The following is a 15,207-nucleotide window of genomic DNA, read 5'->3' on the forward strand; positions in this document are numbered from 1 at the left end:
ATGGCGGGACTGACATGAGGAGAGACTGGATTAACTGGGCCTTTATAAACTGGAGTTAAGGATGAGGGGGGATCTCAGAAACATATAAGATTCTGACGGGGCTGGACAGGTTAGATGCAGGAAGAATGTTCCCGATGATGGGGGAAGTCCAGAACCAGGGGACACAATCTTAGGATAGAGAGTAGGCCATTTAGGACTGATGAGGAGAAACTTCTTCACTCAGAGTTGTTAACCTGTGGAATTCCCTACCATAGAGAGTTGTTGATGCCAGTTCATTGGATATATTCAAGTGGCCCTTACGGCTAAAGGGATCAAAGGGTATGGAGAGAAAGCAGGAAAGGGGTACTGAAGGAATGATCAGCCATGATCTTATTGAATGATGGTGCAGGCTCGAAGGGACGAATGGCCTACTCCTGCACCTATTTTCTATGTTTCTATGTTTTACATTAGCAGTCCTCCAATCCTCCAGCACCATGCCCAGATGCAAAGAGGACTGGAAAATGATAGTCAAGGCCTCTGCTGTTTCTTCTTTTACTTTGCTCAACAGCCTGTGATGCATTTCATCCGGGCCTGGGGACTTATCTACTTTCAAAGCTGCTCAATCCCTTAATACTTCCTCTATTATATTTATTTCATCCAGAATATCACACTCCTCCTCGATAGCAGTATCTGCATTGCCCCTTTCCTTTGTGAAAACAGATGCAAAGTATTTGTTAAAAACCCTCCCAACATCTTCCACCTCCACACAAAGATTACCCTTTCTTTAGTTACCCTCTTCCTCTTAATATATTTATAGAACATTAGGGTTTTCCTTAATTTTACTGGCCAACAATTTCTCATGCTCTCCCTTAGCATTCCTAATATCAGTTTTAATTTTGCCTCTTAACTTTCTATATTCCTCTAAAGATTCTATAGTATTTAGTCGTTGATATGACATAAGCGTCCATTTTTTTCTTAATCCTCCCCTGCAAGTCCCTAGATATCCAGTGGGCTCTAGAATTATTTTTCCCAACCTTTTTCTTGAAAGGCACATGTTTGGCCTGAGCCTTCCGGATCTCCTCCTCAAGTGCCTCCGACACTGATTTACCCACAAGTAGCTGTTTCCAGTCCACTATGGCCAAATCACTCCTTAATTTAGCAAAATTAGCTTTTCCCCAATTCAGAATTTATTCCAGGCCTATTCTTGTCCTTATCCATAACCAACTTGAATCTGACTGAATTATGGTCACTGGCACCCAAGTGCTCCCCCACTAATACCCCTTCAACCTGCCCAGCTTCATTCCTCAAAACTAAATCCAAGACCACCCCCCTCATGTTGGGCTTGCTACATACTAACTAAAAAAGTTTTCTTGAATGCATTTCAAGAATTGCACACCCTCTATACCCTTCACACTAAATTTGTCCCAATCAATATTTGGATAGTTAAAATCCCCTACTATTACTACCCTATGGTTTTTGGACTTCACAGCAATTTGCCTACATATTTGCTCCTCTATCTCCCTCCCACTGTTTGGGGGTCTATAATACACGCCCAGCAATGTGATCGCCCCATTTTTATTTTTCAATTCGACCCATATGTCCTCATTTGATGATCCCTCCTCGCCGCTGTAATAGTTTCGTTAATCAGTACCGCAACCGCCCTCCCCCCACCGCCATTTTTACTCCCTCTCTATCTTGTCTAAAAATCCTGTAGCCAGGAATCTGCCAAACCTGCACCTCTTTCAGCTATGTTTCTGTAATGGGTATAATGTCATACTCCCAAGTGTCTACCTGTGCTCTTAGTTCATCCGCCTTATTCATTATACTCCTTACATTAAAATCTCATCTGCCTTATTCATAGGGGAAACTAAAACTAGGGGACTTGTCTTAGAATAAGGGACCGGCCATTTAAAACTGAGATGGAGAAATTTCTTCTGAGGGTTGTAAATCTATGGAATTTTCTGCCCTAGAGAGCCGTGGAGGCTGGGTCATTAAATATATTTAAGGCGGCGATAGACAGATTCTTGAGCGATGAGAGTAAAGGGTTATGGGGAGTGGGCAGGGAAGTGGAGCCGAGTCCATGATCAGGTCAGCCATGATCTTATTGATTGGCGGAGCAGGCTCAAGGGGCCAAATGGCCTACTCCTGTTCCTATTTCTTATGTTCTTAAACTCCTGGCATGCTCTATACAATCCTCGTTGAACCAGGGTTGGTCCCCTGGCTTGATGGTAATGGTAGAGTGAGGGATATGCCGGACCATGAGGTTACATATTGTGGTGGAATACATTTCTGCTGTTGCTGATGGCCCACAGTGTCTCATGGATGCCCAGTCTTGAGCTTCTATATCTGTTCTGAATCTATCCCATTTAGCACAGTGGTAGTGCCACACAACATGGAAGGTGTCCTCAGTGTGAAGACAGGACTTCATCTTCAGAATGACCGTGTGGTGGTCACTGCTACCAAATTGGCTACCTTGTTTCCTACATTACAACAGTGACTACACTTCAAAATAATGTTGGCTGTAAAGTGCCACCAATGTTCCTGTTTAGCTTGCGCAGATGCACAGTTTCCACGTAGCCGGCTCCATGGCATTATAATCGCAGAAAACGTACATTCATAGCAATTTGAATGGACCACACACCCCAAAAAATTACAGGGAACATTGGTCACCACTGTTTACATTTTAAGAGAGACTTGTATTTATAATGCATTTCACAAACTTCGGACATCGCAAAGCACTTTCTATGGAATGGAATACTTTATAAATACAGTCACTGTTGTAATGTAGGAAACACAGCCTAAGCAAGGTCCCATAAACAGCAATGAGATCATGATGACCAGATAATTTCGTGATGTTGGCTGAGATATAATTATTAGCCAGGTGACAAATTTCAAAATAATACCATAGGATCTTTTATGTCCAGTTGAGGGGTAAATGGAACCTCGGTTTAATGTTCATCTGAAAGACGGCACCTCAGACAGTACTGCACAGGGAGTATCAGCCTAGATTTTGTGCTCAAGTCTTTGGCTTGGGCCTTGAACACACAACCTTCTGACTCAGAGGTAAAAATGCTATCTACTGAGCCACAGCTGACTACATTAATAGAACACTGTTCTTTCCCTTAAGCAGCATCCCTTCCATGCTACCACATTCTAATACCATTAATTTTAACAAACCTCATATTAATGAGCCCTTTATTAAAATTCATGTACACAACATCCATGGCTTTTACTTTATCAACACTTCAAAGAACTCCATTAAAATTGTCACACTACTTGGCGTTTAAAAATCCACTGTCTGTCCTTAATTAACTTGTTTCTTTCTAGGTGAGCATTCATTTATCCCGCTCGATGCCTTCTAGAAGCTTACGTTCTACCAATGACAAGTTGACTGGTACAGTAACCTGGTTTAATCTCTTTCTCTATTCTTAAACACAGTGGTGTTACAATGGCAACCACACACACACACACACACATTCATATCCTCCCACTATCACATTCTCCCATGAAAAGTGAGGCAAAGTACTCATGTGATCTCAGTCATTCCTTCATCACATTTCCTTTTTCACCTTTGATTGACCCATGGTTACTAAAATAAAAAAGGCTCCATTAAGATTTCTTACTTGTCAGCTTCTGGAGTGTAACATTCCACTGAATTGAGGGAGGAGAATCCATCATACCCACCACAAACGTAGATGTGTCCATCCATGACAGCCGTCCCCATTGCACTGAAACAAGTAGCAGAGACAGGTTGAGATACTAGCTATAGACCCACTCTCCAAATACTCAGGGTCCATTCACATGATGGAAAACCTGTGTCTTTCTAACTACATGGATGAGCTAGGATGGCCAACCACTCAGAAAAATACCGAGTGTGCCACCCCAATTTAGCTGCTTGTCAAATGGTTTTGAGGTCTGCACCTCCACTATTCTATCTGGGAGTCCATCCCATGTGCTGATCAGTGTGCGAGAAAAATTTCCCCAGTTTGATCCTGTATCCCTTATCTCGTCACAGCTGAAGTAGTGTTCTCAATTAATCTTTCCCTTACCATTTACTAGCTCTATCCTTCTACCGCTCAACGTTGGAAAGTGCGAGGTCATGCACTTCGGCAGAAAAAAAAAATCAAAGAGCAAGTTATTATTTAAAAGAAGATTGCAAAGTGTTGCAGTACAGCGGAACCTGGGGGTACTTGTACATGATACACAAAAGGATAGTATGCAGGTACAGCACGTGATCAGGAAGGCCAATGGAATCTTGGCCTTTATTGCAAAGGGGATGGAGTATAAAAGCAGGGAAATCTTGCTACAGTTGCACAGGGTATTGGTGAGGCCACACCTGGAATACTGCATACAGTTTTGGTTTCCATATTTACGAAAGGATATATTTGCTTTGGAGGCAGTTCAGAGGCTCACAAGGTTGATTCCAGAGATGAGGGGGTTGGCTTATGAGGAAAGGTGAGTAGGTTGGGCCTCTACTTATTGGAATTCAGAAGAATGAGAGGTGATCTTATCGAAACATATAAGATTATGAGGGGGCTTGACAAGGTGGATGCAGAGAGGATGTTTACACTGCTTGGGAAGACTAGAACTAGAGGGCATAATCTTAGAATAAGGGGCCGCCCATTTAAAACTGAGACGAGGAGAAATTTCTTCTGAGGGTTGTGGATCTGTGGAATTCGCTGCCTCAGAGCTGTGGAAGCTGGGACATTGAATAAATTTAAGACAGAAATAGACAAGTTTCTTAAACAATAAGGGAATAAGGGGTTATGGAGAGCAGGCAGGGAAGTAGACCCGAGTCCATGATCGAATCAGCCATGATCGTATTAAATGGAGGTGCAGGCTCGAGGGGCCGTAAGGCCTACTTCTGCTCCTATTTCTTATGTTATCAGAAGATCGGCCCTCAAGCAACTTCTTTCTAGGCTGAAAAGCCCAAGTCTCTCCAATCTTTCCTCATTATTCAGATACCCAACACTCGGGATTAACCTGGTGTCTCTTTGCTGCGCCTTCGCAACATATAAAGTAGAGGTTCAACCTCCCTTATCCGGAACCACCCCCAGCCACCGGGTGGCGCATGCGCAGAACTCCAACATGAACACACTGAAGTCCTTCCTTGCTGCCGACTCCCACACTCGCTGGCCTGACCCCGCGATCTCTCTGCCGCACTCCCAGCCCCAAGCCAGCCAGCCCATATATCCCCTTGCTCAGTACCCTGTACCATCCAATTTAACGTGACTACCTCTCGTCCGTAAAAATCCCTTATCCAGAACAGGCCAAGTCCAAGGGTTCCGGATAAGGGAGGTTCAACCTGTATCAGATTAAGGCTCAGTTTAGTAAGTGCACTGCCTGGAGTGGAACTGAGCCGTATGTGCAGTTGGTCCCAGGTTCACTGATCTCAGAGTTCTGGTAGGGGCCTTGTCTTCAGCTCTCTAGGTTGGGGGAGGGGAGAAGAGAATTTAAATTAAAGCCAGGTTTAAGGACAGGACTGGGCTCAACTGGGATGTATTTCACTGTTAAATAGCCAGCCAACACTCACTATCTGAGGACAGCAGAGGTAGGCAGGCACCATGGAACTGTAAGGGAGTGCAACTGTAACGAGATGTTCCTTAAACAGTGCCCACTTCTCCAATGCATACTGTGCATTAATTCCAAGGACCTTGGATGCCCTCTTACATCTTACCCAAGTGGCCAGTCTTCACCACCACCACCACCACCACCCTGGCTGAGATCAGCTAGCTCAGCAGACTGGAGATTGTCCTGACCCCATGTGGCTCAGTACCACACACTGCAGTCACTCACTAATCTACCGGGCACACCTCAGCTAACTTCTTTACTGTAGCACCAAATCAACACTAAAAAATAAGGTGACAATACAGGCAGTATTTGACAAATCAAAAAAAATTTTTTTTTATTCTTTTCCAGCTTATCCTCTCGAAGGTGCTAGACCTCTTACTGGGGTCCAGTTCTACATGCAGCAGTGAATACCTTGTACAATTGGCCATTTTTTTATAACAATCTCAACAGTGACTGCAGGCTGTCCGACTGAAGCATATAGAAGCTAAGCCCAATCCAGGCTGTTCAGGCAGGCACACTTTTCAGTAGGGGTTAGTAGATAGCAATCAGAGGCTGGAACCAGGATTGATTCCCCGTTTTCCTAGTCCAGACATGCTGAGGCCAATTGTATCACCCCCATTACTGAGATTAGTGGGCTCAGCACAGGTATCAAACCTGGGATCATGTGGCTCTGTCTGGTACAGAGGCAGAGACTTGGAGCAATGAGCCATCAGCATGGTTTAGCTCATATCAACAGGATGAGGCCATTCAGTTAAATCATGGCTGATCTGAACTTGAACTCCATTTACATACTTTTGATCCATATCCCTTTATACTCTTGCCCACCAAAAGTCTGTTAATTCAGTATCTACAGCCATTTGGGGAAACGAGTTCCAGATTTTTTCCACTACCCTTTGTGTGGAAAAGTGCTTCCTGATTGGCCTCTCTAATTTTAAGATTATGCCTCTTATTCTGGATTCCTTCACCAGAAAAACAGGTAACTTATATCTATCCTATTGAAGCTATTTATCATTTTAAACACCTTAATTAGATCATCCCTCAATCTTTTAAACAAGGGAATTATGCAACCTGTTCACAAATTAGCCTTTATCTCATCAAGATAATGGAGGGGAGAGAGAGAGGGAGGCGGGGGAGAAGGGGGGAGAAGGGGGGGGGGAGAAGGGGGGGGGGGGGAGAAGGGGGGGGGGGAGAAGGGGGGGGGGGGAGAAGGGGGGGGGGGAGAAGGGGGGGGGGGAGAAGGGGGGGGGGAGAAGGGGGGGGGGAGAAGGGGGGGGGGGGAGAAGGGGGGGGGGAGAAGGGGCGAGAGGAGGGGGGAGAGGAGGGGGGAGAGGAGGGGGGAGAGGAGGGGGGAGAGGAGGGGGGAGAGGAGGGGGGAGAGGAGGGGGGAGAGGAGGGGGGAGAGGAGGGGGGAGAGGAGGGGGGGAGAGGAGGGGGGGAGAGGAGGGGGGGAGAAGGGGGGGAGAAGGGGGGAGAAGGGGGGGAGAAGGGGGGGAGAGGGACGGAGAGGGACGGAGAAGGAGGGGGAGAGGGACGGAGAAGGAGGGGGAGAGGGACGGAGAAGGAGGGGGAGAGGGACGGAGAAGGAGGGGGAGAGGGACGGAGAAGGAGGGGGAGAGGGACGAGAAGGAGGGGGAGAGGGACGGAGAAGGAGGGGGAGAGGGACGGAGAAGGAGGGGGAGAGGGACGGAGAAGGAGGGGGAGAGGGACGGAGAAGGAGGGGGAGAGGGACGGAGAAGGAGGGGGAGAGGGACGGAGAAGGAGGGGGAGAGGGACGGAGTAGGAGGGGGGAGAGAGGCGGAGAAGGAGGGGGGAGAGAGGCGGAGTGGGGGGGGGGAAGAGAGAGGCGGAGAAGGAGGGGGGAGAGAGGCGGAGAGGGGGGGGAGAGAGGCGGAGTGGGGGGGGGGGAAGAGAGAGGCGGAGAAGGAGGGGGGAGAGAGGCGGAGAGGGGGGGGGGGGAAAGAGAGAGGCGGAGAAGGGGGGGGGAGGAAGAAAGAGAGGCGGAGAAGGGGAGGGGAAAGAGAGAGGCGGTGAATGGGGGAAGGAGAGGGGAGACTGAATGGGTGATGGGGCAGAAGACATAATGGGTGATGGGGAGAGGAGAGAGGAGAAATGCACTTTCCCGCAACGCTGTTTGCTTTGCCCATGCGTTCCTACCTGCGCTTACTGTTCATGCTGGCCACTTTGGTCCACGTGTCCATCTCCGGGTTGTAAACTTCCACTGTACTCAACCTCGACTGCCCGTCAAACCCACCTATTGCGTACAAGAGCCCGTTCACCATGGCCACGCCCACACGGCTTCTGGACGTGGTCATCTCCTGACACCGCTCCCATCGATTGGCAATGGGATCAAACACCTCCGCCACATTTAAAGAGTCACCTGCAAAGTCAAACATGTGGCAGCAGTTAGAGGGGGACGGGCGGAAATTGAGGTTCAGCCCAGTAACGTCATGGCAATTGTTAGAGAGTGAACCAGCATCTAACTATTCAATTATAGCTTCACAGGGTTCTCAACTTGTGGCAAACCCATGACACACAATGGTGCAAGCATGGATGAGATTTGGGGTTAGGGGGTCACAATGCTTAATATATCTGATGGGGAAGGAAATTACTAGTTAGCCTTGCCCCCAGGCTGGCAGCTTGCTTTTCCTGGAGCAGGCACCTGAGGAGACGGACTAGTGTTGTGGACCCCAGTGCTTTCAGTGGTGCCATTCTAGGATGCACATACTATCTCCCCTTTGCTGATGCCCACAGCATCCGACCTCTGGTTTTAAGAGGTCAAACTCATTTTTTACGTTTAAACTTTTATTTATTTTGCCAATTCGCTCTTTCCCAAGCTGAAAGAGTGAATCCTCGCTAGGGTTCTGTACTACATGAGCAGAGTCTCTTCAACTATCTTGCTCGTTCTACATGGGTGAGCCTAGTCATAGTGTAGGGCACATTACGCCCAGCCTCACACTCAGGTGCCAAACAGACAGATAGACAGCACTAAGGTCCCTCAATTGGTGCCTTGGCAGAGATCAGCTACAGTAGGAACTTGGACTGAACATGGGCCCTGCTAGTCTGTATAGATAATTTCCACAGCAGGTGGTCCCTTTACCCAGCTGGACAGAGCTGTGAGGGAGTGAAGGGCTAATATATCTGGAAAAAAGAAAAATGACAGACGTAATAAAATGAACACCAGGTCTGGGGCCCAGCGATTCTAACCCGAATAGCTGCTTGCATTATGTCTGACTCTCTCCTTATATGCCCCACACAGATGTAAATGCATTATGTATATACACAGATTACTAGGATGACTTGTTCTGTATTGTCAGATACAGAGACATGCAACTGAACAGAGGCACAGACAGACAGCACACAGGCACATGTGTTCATGACTTGGATCATCATCTTGGAGCACTGAGTCAAACAGGTAAACTGCGCAATGTGCTGAAACTTTAGAGGACCTGGGGGCGGAGAGGGACAATCAGACTAGCCAGATTCCTTTAAGAGACATTTGCTGAGAGTTGCATCTTGGACAATTCTTGCCAAATTTCAGACAGAGAACGGGTTATTTTCAGCAGGAGTCTCATCTGACTCACCACAGGCCTTCTCCAGCTGAAGAAAAAATGTTTTTTTGTCCCCGATAACTCTGCTCTATTAACAAGAAGTACAAATAAATTACATCATGAAATGTCCCTTAAAGGAGCCGGACTACTCTAGACCTTTTGAACATCCAGAGTTAACAGACCAGCAGAATTGAGTCCTCCCACTGCGTAGATCAAGCCAGCGATGGAGGTGCAGCATCTTGGCCGTGTCTTGAAAGATGGCAGATGAGGGCGACGCTCGGGCATTAGGTGATAGTCCTTTGCCTCGTCAACGAGGTCCCTGCAAAACAAAATGGCACAGTCCTGAGATTCACAGAAAAAAGCAGTTCCCCTACTTCCAGAAGCTTCTTCCATCCCCTTTTGATTTTAGCAGTGATAATATAAGGAGGGCAAAGAGCAAGTAAAGGCTTGGGAGTAAATGAGGAAAGTTCAGAGATCATTTTATTTGACCTGTGATTAAGAGTAAGATGCAAGTTCAGACAAGCTTCATCTTGTATCTTGTTCAGGAATGTTGCGGAGGATTAAAGTGCAGCCCTGCCTATCTTACCTGCACTTGTGACAACAGCGAACTAGGTCGTCCTGCTGGACTCTGTCCGTTAGGAATTGCGGTCGACAGAGAGGCAGACGCACTTTAGTTAGCAGCTGAGGCAAGTAATTCTCACGACTCTCCCGATCAAATCGTACCCAAGCAAGGACTGCCTCAAATACCTGAAGGAAAGGAACAGCCGTTATAAAACACAGAACTAGAAAATATAATTCTTGCCCAGCCTGCTGCTCTCCATAGATAACATTTCCCCTTTTCACCATCACGCCAGTAAACAGCAATGTGTTTGTGCCATGGCCTACTTGAACATCTCGGTGTGAGCATTTGAGTCTCAACAAGCCACTTTAGGTGTGCTCAGCTTTCAGGGTTTTTGATAAATTTTTGTTAACGGAAAGGACCTGGGGTTGAATTACATTTAAGTGTTTTGGTTTTCAACAAGATGACATTGCACCAGTTTAAAAAGGTCACAGAATTAGCATTGGCTGTGATGTCGTTGATGGTCAAAGATGTGACCAACAGTAACTGAACAGTCAGGGCTTTCAAGAGGAGAACATTCAGGAATAATTCAGTCCGTTTTTCTTATGTATTTAAAACGCCCCCCCCCACTCGATGTAAACACTAACTGCACCCCCGAACCACAACCCCCCCTCCCCCAACTATAAATACTAACCGTCTCCCCTGCCCGATCCCAAGCTCCCTCGCTATAAAAACCCCCACCTCCCCGCACTCTCACTAAACTCCCCACAAACCCCTCATACCTGCTCTTCCGATTTCACATTGAGCTCATCCCGTGCAACAAGCTCCAACACCTCCTCAAAGGGCAATGCAAGAAACTCCTCAGACATGGACACTTCCACAAAGTGCTGGTGGATGAAACTGTTGGAAGAATCATAAAGGACGGTGCACATCATCGTTTCCGCAAACTGACGCACTCCCAGGCAGTTTTTAGGATGCAGCCTGGAAGGGGAAGAGGAAAATATTTGTTACTGCAAAGGTTATAAAAATTGGGAATTAATCCTCAAAACTAAGCATCAGTATTGGGCGGGGTCCAGGGAACAGTTTTTGATATTGCCCATTAATATAGGAGTTACAAGCTGGAATCCAATTGAGGGAATCAATACACCAAGATAGTGCTTTGCCACCAAACCATTAAGAACAGGAGTTGGACATTCACCTGTTCCACCATTCAATTAGATCATGGCTGATCTGTACCTCAACTACATTTAAAAGGATTTGCTCCATATTCATGGATAGCCTCCCTAATAAAAATCTATTGATCCCATTGTTGCAATTTCAATTGAGCTAATATTCACAGCCATTTGGGTGAGAGAGTCCAAAATTGTATGAAAAAGTGCTTCTTGATTTCCCTCTTGAAAATTAAGATTATGTCTCCGTGTTCTGGTTTCACCCAGCAGAGGAAATAGTACCTCTGTATCTACCCTATCGAATCCCTTTTACCATTTTAAACATCTCAATTAGATTACTTCTCAATCTTCTATAGTCAAGGGAATACAGGCCAAGTTTATGCAACCTGTCCTCATAATTTTATCCTTTAAACTCAGTATAATTCTGATGAATCTGCGCTGTAACCCCTCTTATATATCCGTCCTGAGGTGCAGTACCCAAAACTGAATGGAGAACTTCAGCTGGGGCCTGACCAAAGCTCTGTACACCTGAAGCACAACTTCCTCCCCTTTGTATTCAGTCAGTCTCTAGGATGGAACTTCCCTGGTCAGTGAGCACGGCAGTGACACACTGAGCCCCGGGGGATGTGGCAACACTCGAGTGATGATTGAGTTTTTCTCTCCCACTCCCAACACTCACCTCTCTCTCAGGAAGGTACAGCACGCGTCCTTTACATTCTGGAGCTGCAGGAAACTGGCACCGATCAGCAATGACTGCACGTTCTGCTGGTCTATCGCTAGACGACCATTATAGGCAAAGTTAATGAGCGCTTCCAGGGCACTGCGAAAAGACAGACAGACTCACTAACTATCAAAGCCTGACTATTCACTTTAAAATTTCTCATACAACCGCATAAAAATGGAAAAAAAGCCATTATATGAACCTTTATAAAACACTCAATTGGAGTATTGTGTCCAATTCTGGGCACCGCGCCTTAGAAAGGACGTGAAGGCCTTAGAGAGGGTACAAAAAAGATTTAGGAGATTTCAGGGATGACGGACTTCAGTTACATGGATGGACTAGAGAAGCTGGGGTTGTTCTCCTTAGAGCAGAGAAGGTTGAGAGGAGATTTGATAGAGGTGTTAAAAATCATGAGGGTCTTGACAGAGTAGATAGAGGGTAACTGTTCCCATTGGCAGAAGGGTTGAGAACCAGAGGACACAGATTTAAGGTGGGTGACTAAAGAAGTATGAGGGAAAACTTTTTTTTTATATAAACGCAGCGAGTGGCTAGTATCTGGAATGCACTGCCTGAAAGGGTAGTCGAGGCAGACTCAATCGTAGCTTTCAAAAGGAAATTGAATAAATACCCGAAGGAAAAAAACTTGCAGGGCTACAGGGAAAGGGCGAGGGAGTGAGACAGTGCTCTTGCAGAGAGCTGGCACAGGTTCAACGGACCAAATGACCACCTTCTGTGCTGTAGCCATTCTATGACTCTAGGTGCCGTCTTTCAGAGGAGGTTAAACCGAGGCCCCGTCTGGTCTCAGGTAGACGTAAAAGATCCTATGACGTTATCTCAAAGAGCAGGAGGGTTCTCCCCAGTGTCCTCGACAATATTTATCGCTCAACCAACATCACTAAATCTGATTATCTGGTTATCATCACATTGCTGTTTGTAGGTGCTTGCTGTGTGCAAATTGGCTGCCACGTTTCCTACAGTATAACGACACGTCAAAAGAACTTCATTGACTGTAAAGCACTTTGGGACGGCCAGTGGTCATGAAATGCATTATATAAATGCAAGTCTTTCTTGACTGGAGTGCGTCAGTAGAAAAAAAAATCAACATTTTCTACAAAAACACAAAGCGTGTCACACAATAACTCTCCTGAGCTCAGTGATGGTTATGTAGAGAAACATGACATCCATTCTGTGCCAGCCACGTCCCACAACCAGTACGGAGATAAGTTCATCCTTTCAAATGGTACCACAGGATACTCAGTGTTCACCTAAACCAGATGGTTACCATCTTGTCTGAAAGATGGCATCGCTGACAATGCAGCACTCCCTCAGCACCGCACGAAAAGCAGGGTAGTGGATAAAAATGGATAAAACAAGAGCTGCCTGAAATCGCAGAGAGATGGAGAGTATAAAACAAACACATCTAACCTCGGGTCCATTCCCTGCATGACAATCTCGTCCTGCTTGCATTCGATCATGTCGTTTGTGAACATGGCATGGAAGTACGGAATGGACGCAGCCAGCACAATGCGATGGGCACTATACTTGTGGTCAGCAACCTGTAAAGGAAGACCAGAATCTTTAGGAGCAGGAAAGCCCCAAACAACCTTACCACCTAAATATCAATTCCCAACCACCCAAGCATCATGGGAGTGTGGGGAGTTGGAGTTGGGGGGTTCAGGGAGGGGGAGGGATGGGAGGGGGAGGGGGAAGAGGAAGGGGGAAGAGGAAGGGGGAAGAGGAAGGGGGAAGAGGGAAGGGGGAAGAGGGAAGGGGGAAGAGGGAAGGGGGAAGAGGGAAGGAGGGGGAAGAGGGGGAAGGAGGGGGAAGAGGGGGAAGGAGGGGGAAGGAGGGGGAAGGAGGGGGAAGAGGGGGAAAGAGGGGGAAAGAGGGGGAAAGAGGGGGAAAGAGGGGGAAAGAGGGGGAAGGAGGGGGGAGGGGAAGGAGGGGGAAGAGGGGGAAGGAGGGGGAGGGGGGAGGGGGGAAGGAGGGGGGAAGGGGAGGGGAGGGAAAGAGGGAGGGGAGGGGAAAGAGGGAGGGGAGGGGAAAGAGGGAGGGGAGGGGAAAGAGGGAGGGGAGGGGAAAGAGGGAGGGGGAGGGGAAAGAGGGAGGGGAGGGGAAAGAGGGAGGGGAGGGGAAAGAGGGAGGGGAGGGGAAAGAGGGAGGGGGGGGAAAGAGGGAGGGGGGGGAAAGAGGGAGGGGGGGGAAAGAGGGAGGGGGGGGAAAGAGGGAGGGGGGGGAAAGAGGGAGGGGGGGGAAAGAGGGAGGGGGGGGAAAGAGGGAGGGGGGGGAAAGAGGGAGGGGGGGGAAAGAGGGAGGGGGGGGAAAGAGGGAGGGGGGGGAAAGAGGGAGGGGGGGAAAGAGGGAGGGGGGGGAAAGAGGGAGGGGGGGGAAAGAGGGAGGGGGGGGAAAGAGGGAGGGGGGGGAAAGAGGGAGGGGGGGGAAAGAGGGAGGGGGGGGAAAGAGGGAGGGGGGGGAAAGAGGGAGGGGGGGGAAAGAGGGAGGGGGGGGGAAAGAGGGAGGGGGGGAAAGAGGGAGGGGGGGGAAAGAGGGAGGGGGGGGAAAGAGGGAGGGGGGGGAAAGAGGGAGGGGGGGGAAAGAGGGAGGGGGGGAAAGAGGGAGGGGGGGAAAGAGGGAGGGGGGGAAGAGGGAGGGGGGAAGAGGGAGGGGGGGGGGGAAGGAAGAAGGAGGGGGGGGGGGAAGAGGGAGGGGGGGGGGAAGAGGGAGGGGGGGGGGAAGAGGGAGGGGGGGGGAAGAGGGAGGGGGGGGGGGGGAAGAGGGGGGGGGGGGGGGAGAGGGGGGGGGGGGGAAGAGGGAGGGGGGGGAAGAGGGAGGGGGAAAGGTCTTTTTTTTCCTCTTTCTTTTTTTTCCTCTTTCTTTGTTTCCTCTTTCTTGTTTTTTCCTCTTCTTTTTTGTTTCCTCTTTCTTTTTTTTTTCCTTCTTTCTTTTTTTTTTCCTCTTTCTTGTTTTTTCCTCTTTCTTTTTTTTCCTCTTCTTTTTGGTCCTCTTTGTGTCCTCTTTCTGTGTGTTCCTCGTCTTGTGTTGCCTCTTTCTGTGTTCTCTCTTTCTTTTTGCCTCTTTCTTTTTTCCTCTTTCTTTTTTTCCTCTTTCTTTTTTTTCCTTCTTCTTTTGTGCCTCTTGCTTTTTTTTCCTCTTTCTTTTTTTTTTCCTCTTTCTTTTTTTTTTCCTCTTTCTTTTTTTTTCCTCTTTCTTTTTTTTTCCTCTTCTTTTTTTTTCCTCTTTCTTTTTTTTTTCCTCTTCTTTTTTTCCTCTTTCTTTTTTTCCTCTTTCTGTTTTTCCTCTTCTTTTTTGCTCTTTCTTTTGTTCCTCTTTCTTTTTTCTCTTTCTTTTTCTCTTTCTTTTTTCCTCTTTCTTTTTTTTCCTCTTTCTTTTTTTTCTCTTCTTTTTTTTTCTCTTTCTTTTTTTCCTCTTTCTTTTTTTCCTCTTTCTCTTCTTTTTTTTCTTTTCTGTTTTTTTCCTCTTTCTTTTCTTTTTTTTTTCCTCTTTCTTTCTTTTTTCCTCTTTCTTTTTTTTCCTCTTTCTCTCTTTTTTTCCTCTTCTTTTCTTCTTCTTTCTTTTGTTTTCCTCGTTCTTTCTTGTTTTCCTCTTCTTTTTTTTTCCTTCTTCTTTTTTTTTTTCCTCTTTTCTTTTGTTTTTCCCTTT

General features: G+C 47.3%; 1 protein-coding gene across 1 annotated transcript in view; it reads right to left on the reverse strand.

The window, feature by feature from the left end:
• The window catches only part of klhl18 (kelch-like family member 18), a 34,270-nt gene that overhangs the window by 18,551 nt on the left and 512 nt on the right, over positions 1 to 15,207 (reverse strand). The window contains exons 2-8 of the mRNA XM_070894705.1: positions 12,973 to 13,103; positions 11,506 to 11,646; positions 10,440 to 10,638; positions 9,685 to 9,845; positions 9,281 to 9,417; positions 7,705 to 7,927; positions 3,603 to 3,707 (exon numbers count right to left, since the gene is read on the reverse strand). Coding sequence (XP_070750806.1) covers positions 3,603 to 3,707; positions 7,705 to 7,927; positions 9,281 to 9,417; positions 9,685 to 9,845; positions 10,440 to 10,638; positions 11,506 to 11,646; positions 12,973 to 13,103 — 1,097 coding nt within the window. The remainder of the gene's footprint in view (positions 1 to 3,602; positions 3,708 to 7,704; positions 7,928 to 9,280; positions 9,418 to 9,684; positions 9,846 to 10,439; positions 10,639 to 11,505; positions 11,647 to 12,972; positions 13,104 to 15,207) is intronic.

This window comes from Pristiophorus japonicus, chromosome 1 (assembly GCF_044704955.1).
Source record: "Pristiophorus japonicus isolate sPriJap1 chromosome 1, sPriJap1.hap1, whole genome shotgun sequence".
Classification (NCBI taxonomy): Eukaryota; Metazoa; Chordata; class Chondrichthyes; family Pristiophoridae; genus Pristiophorus; species Pristiophorus japonicus.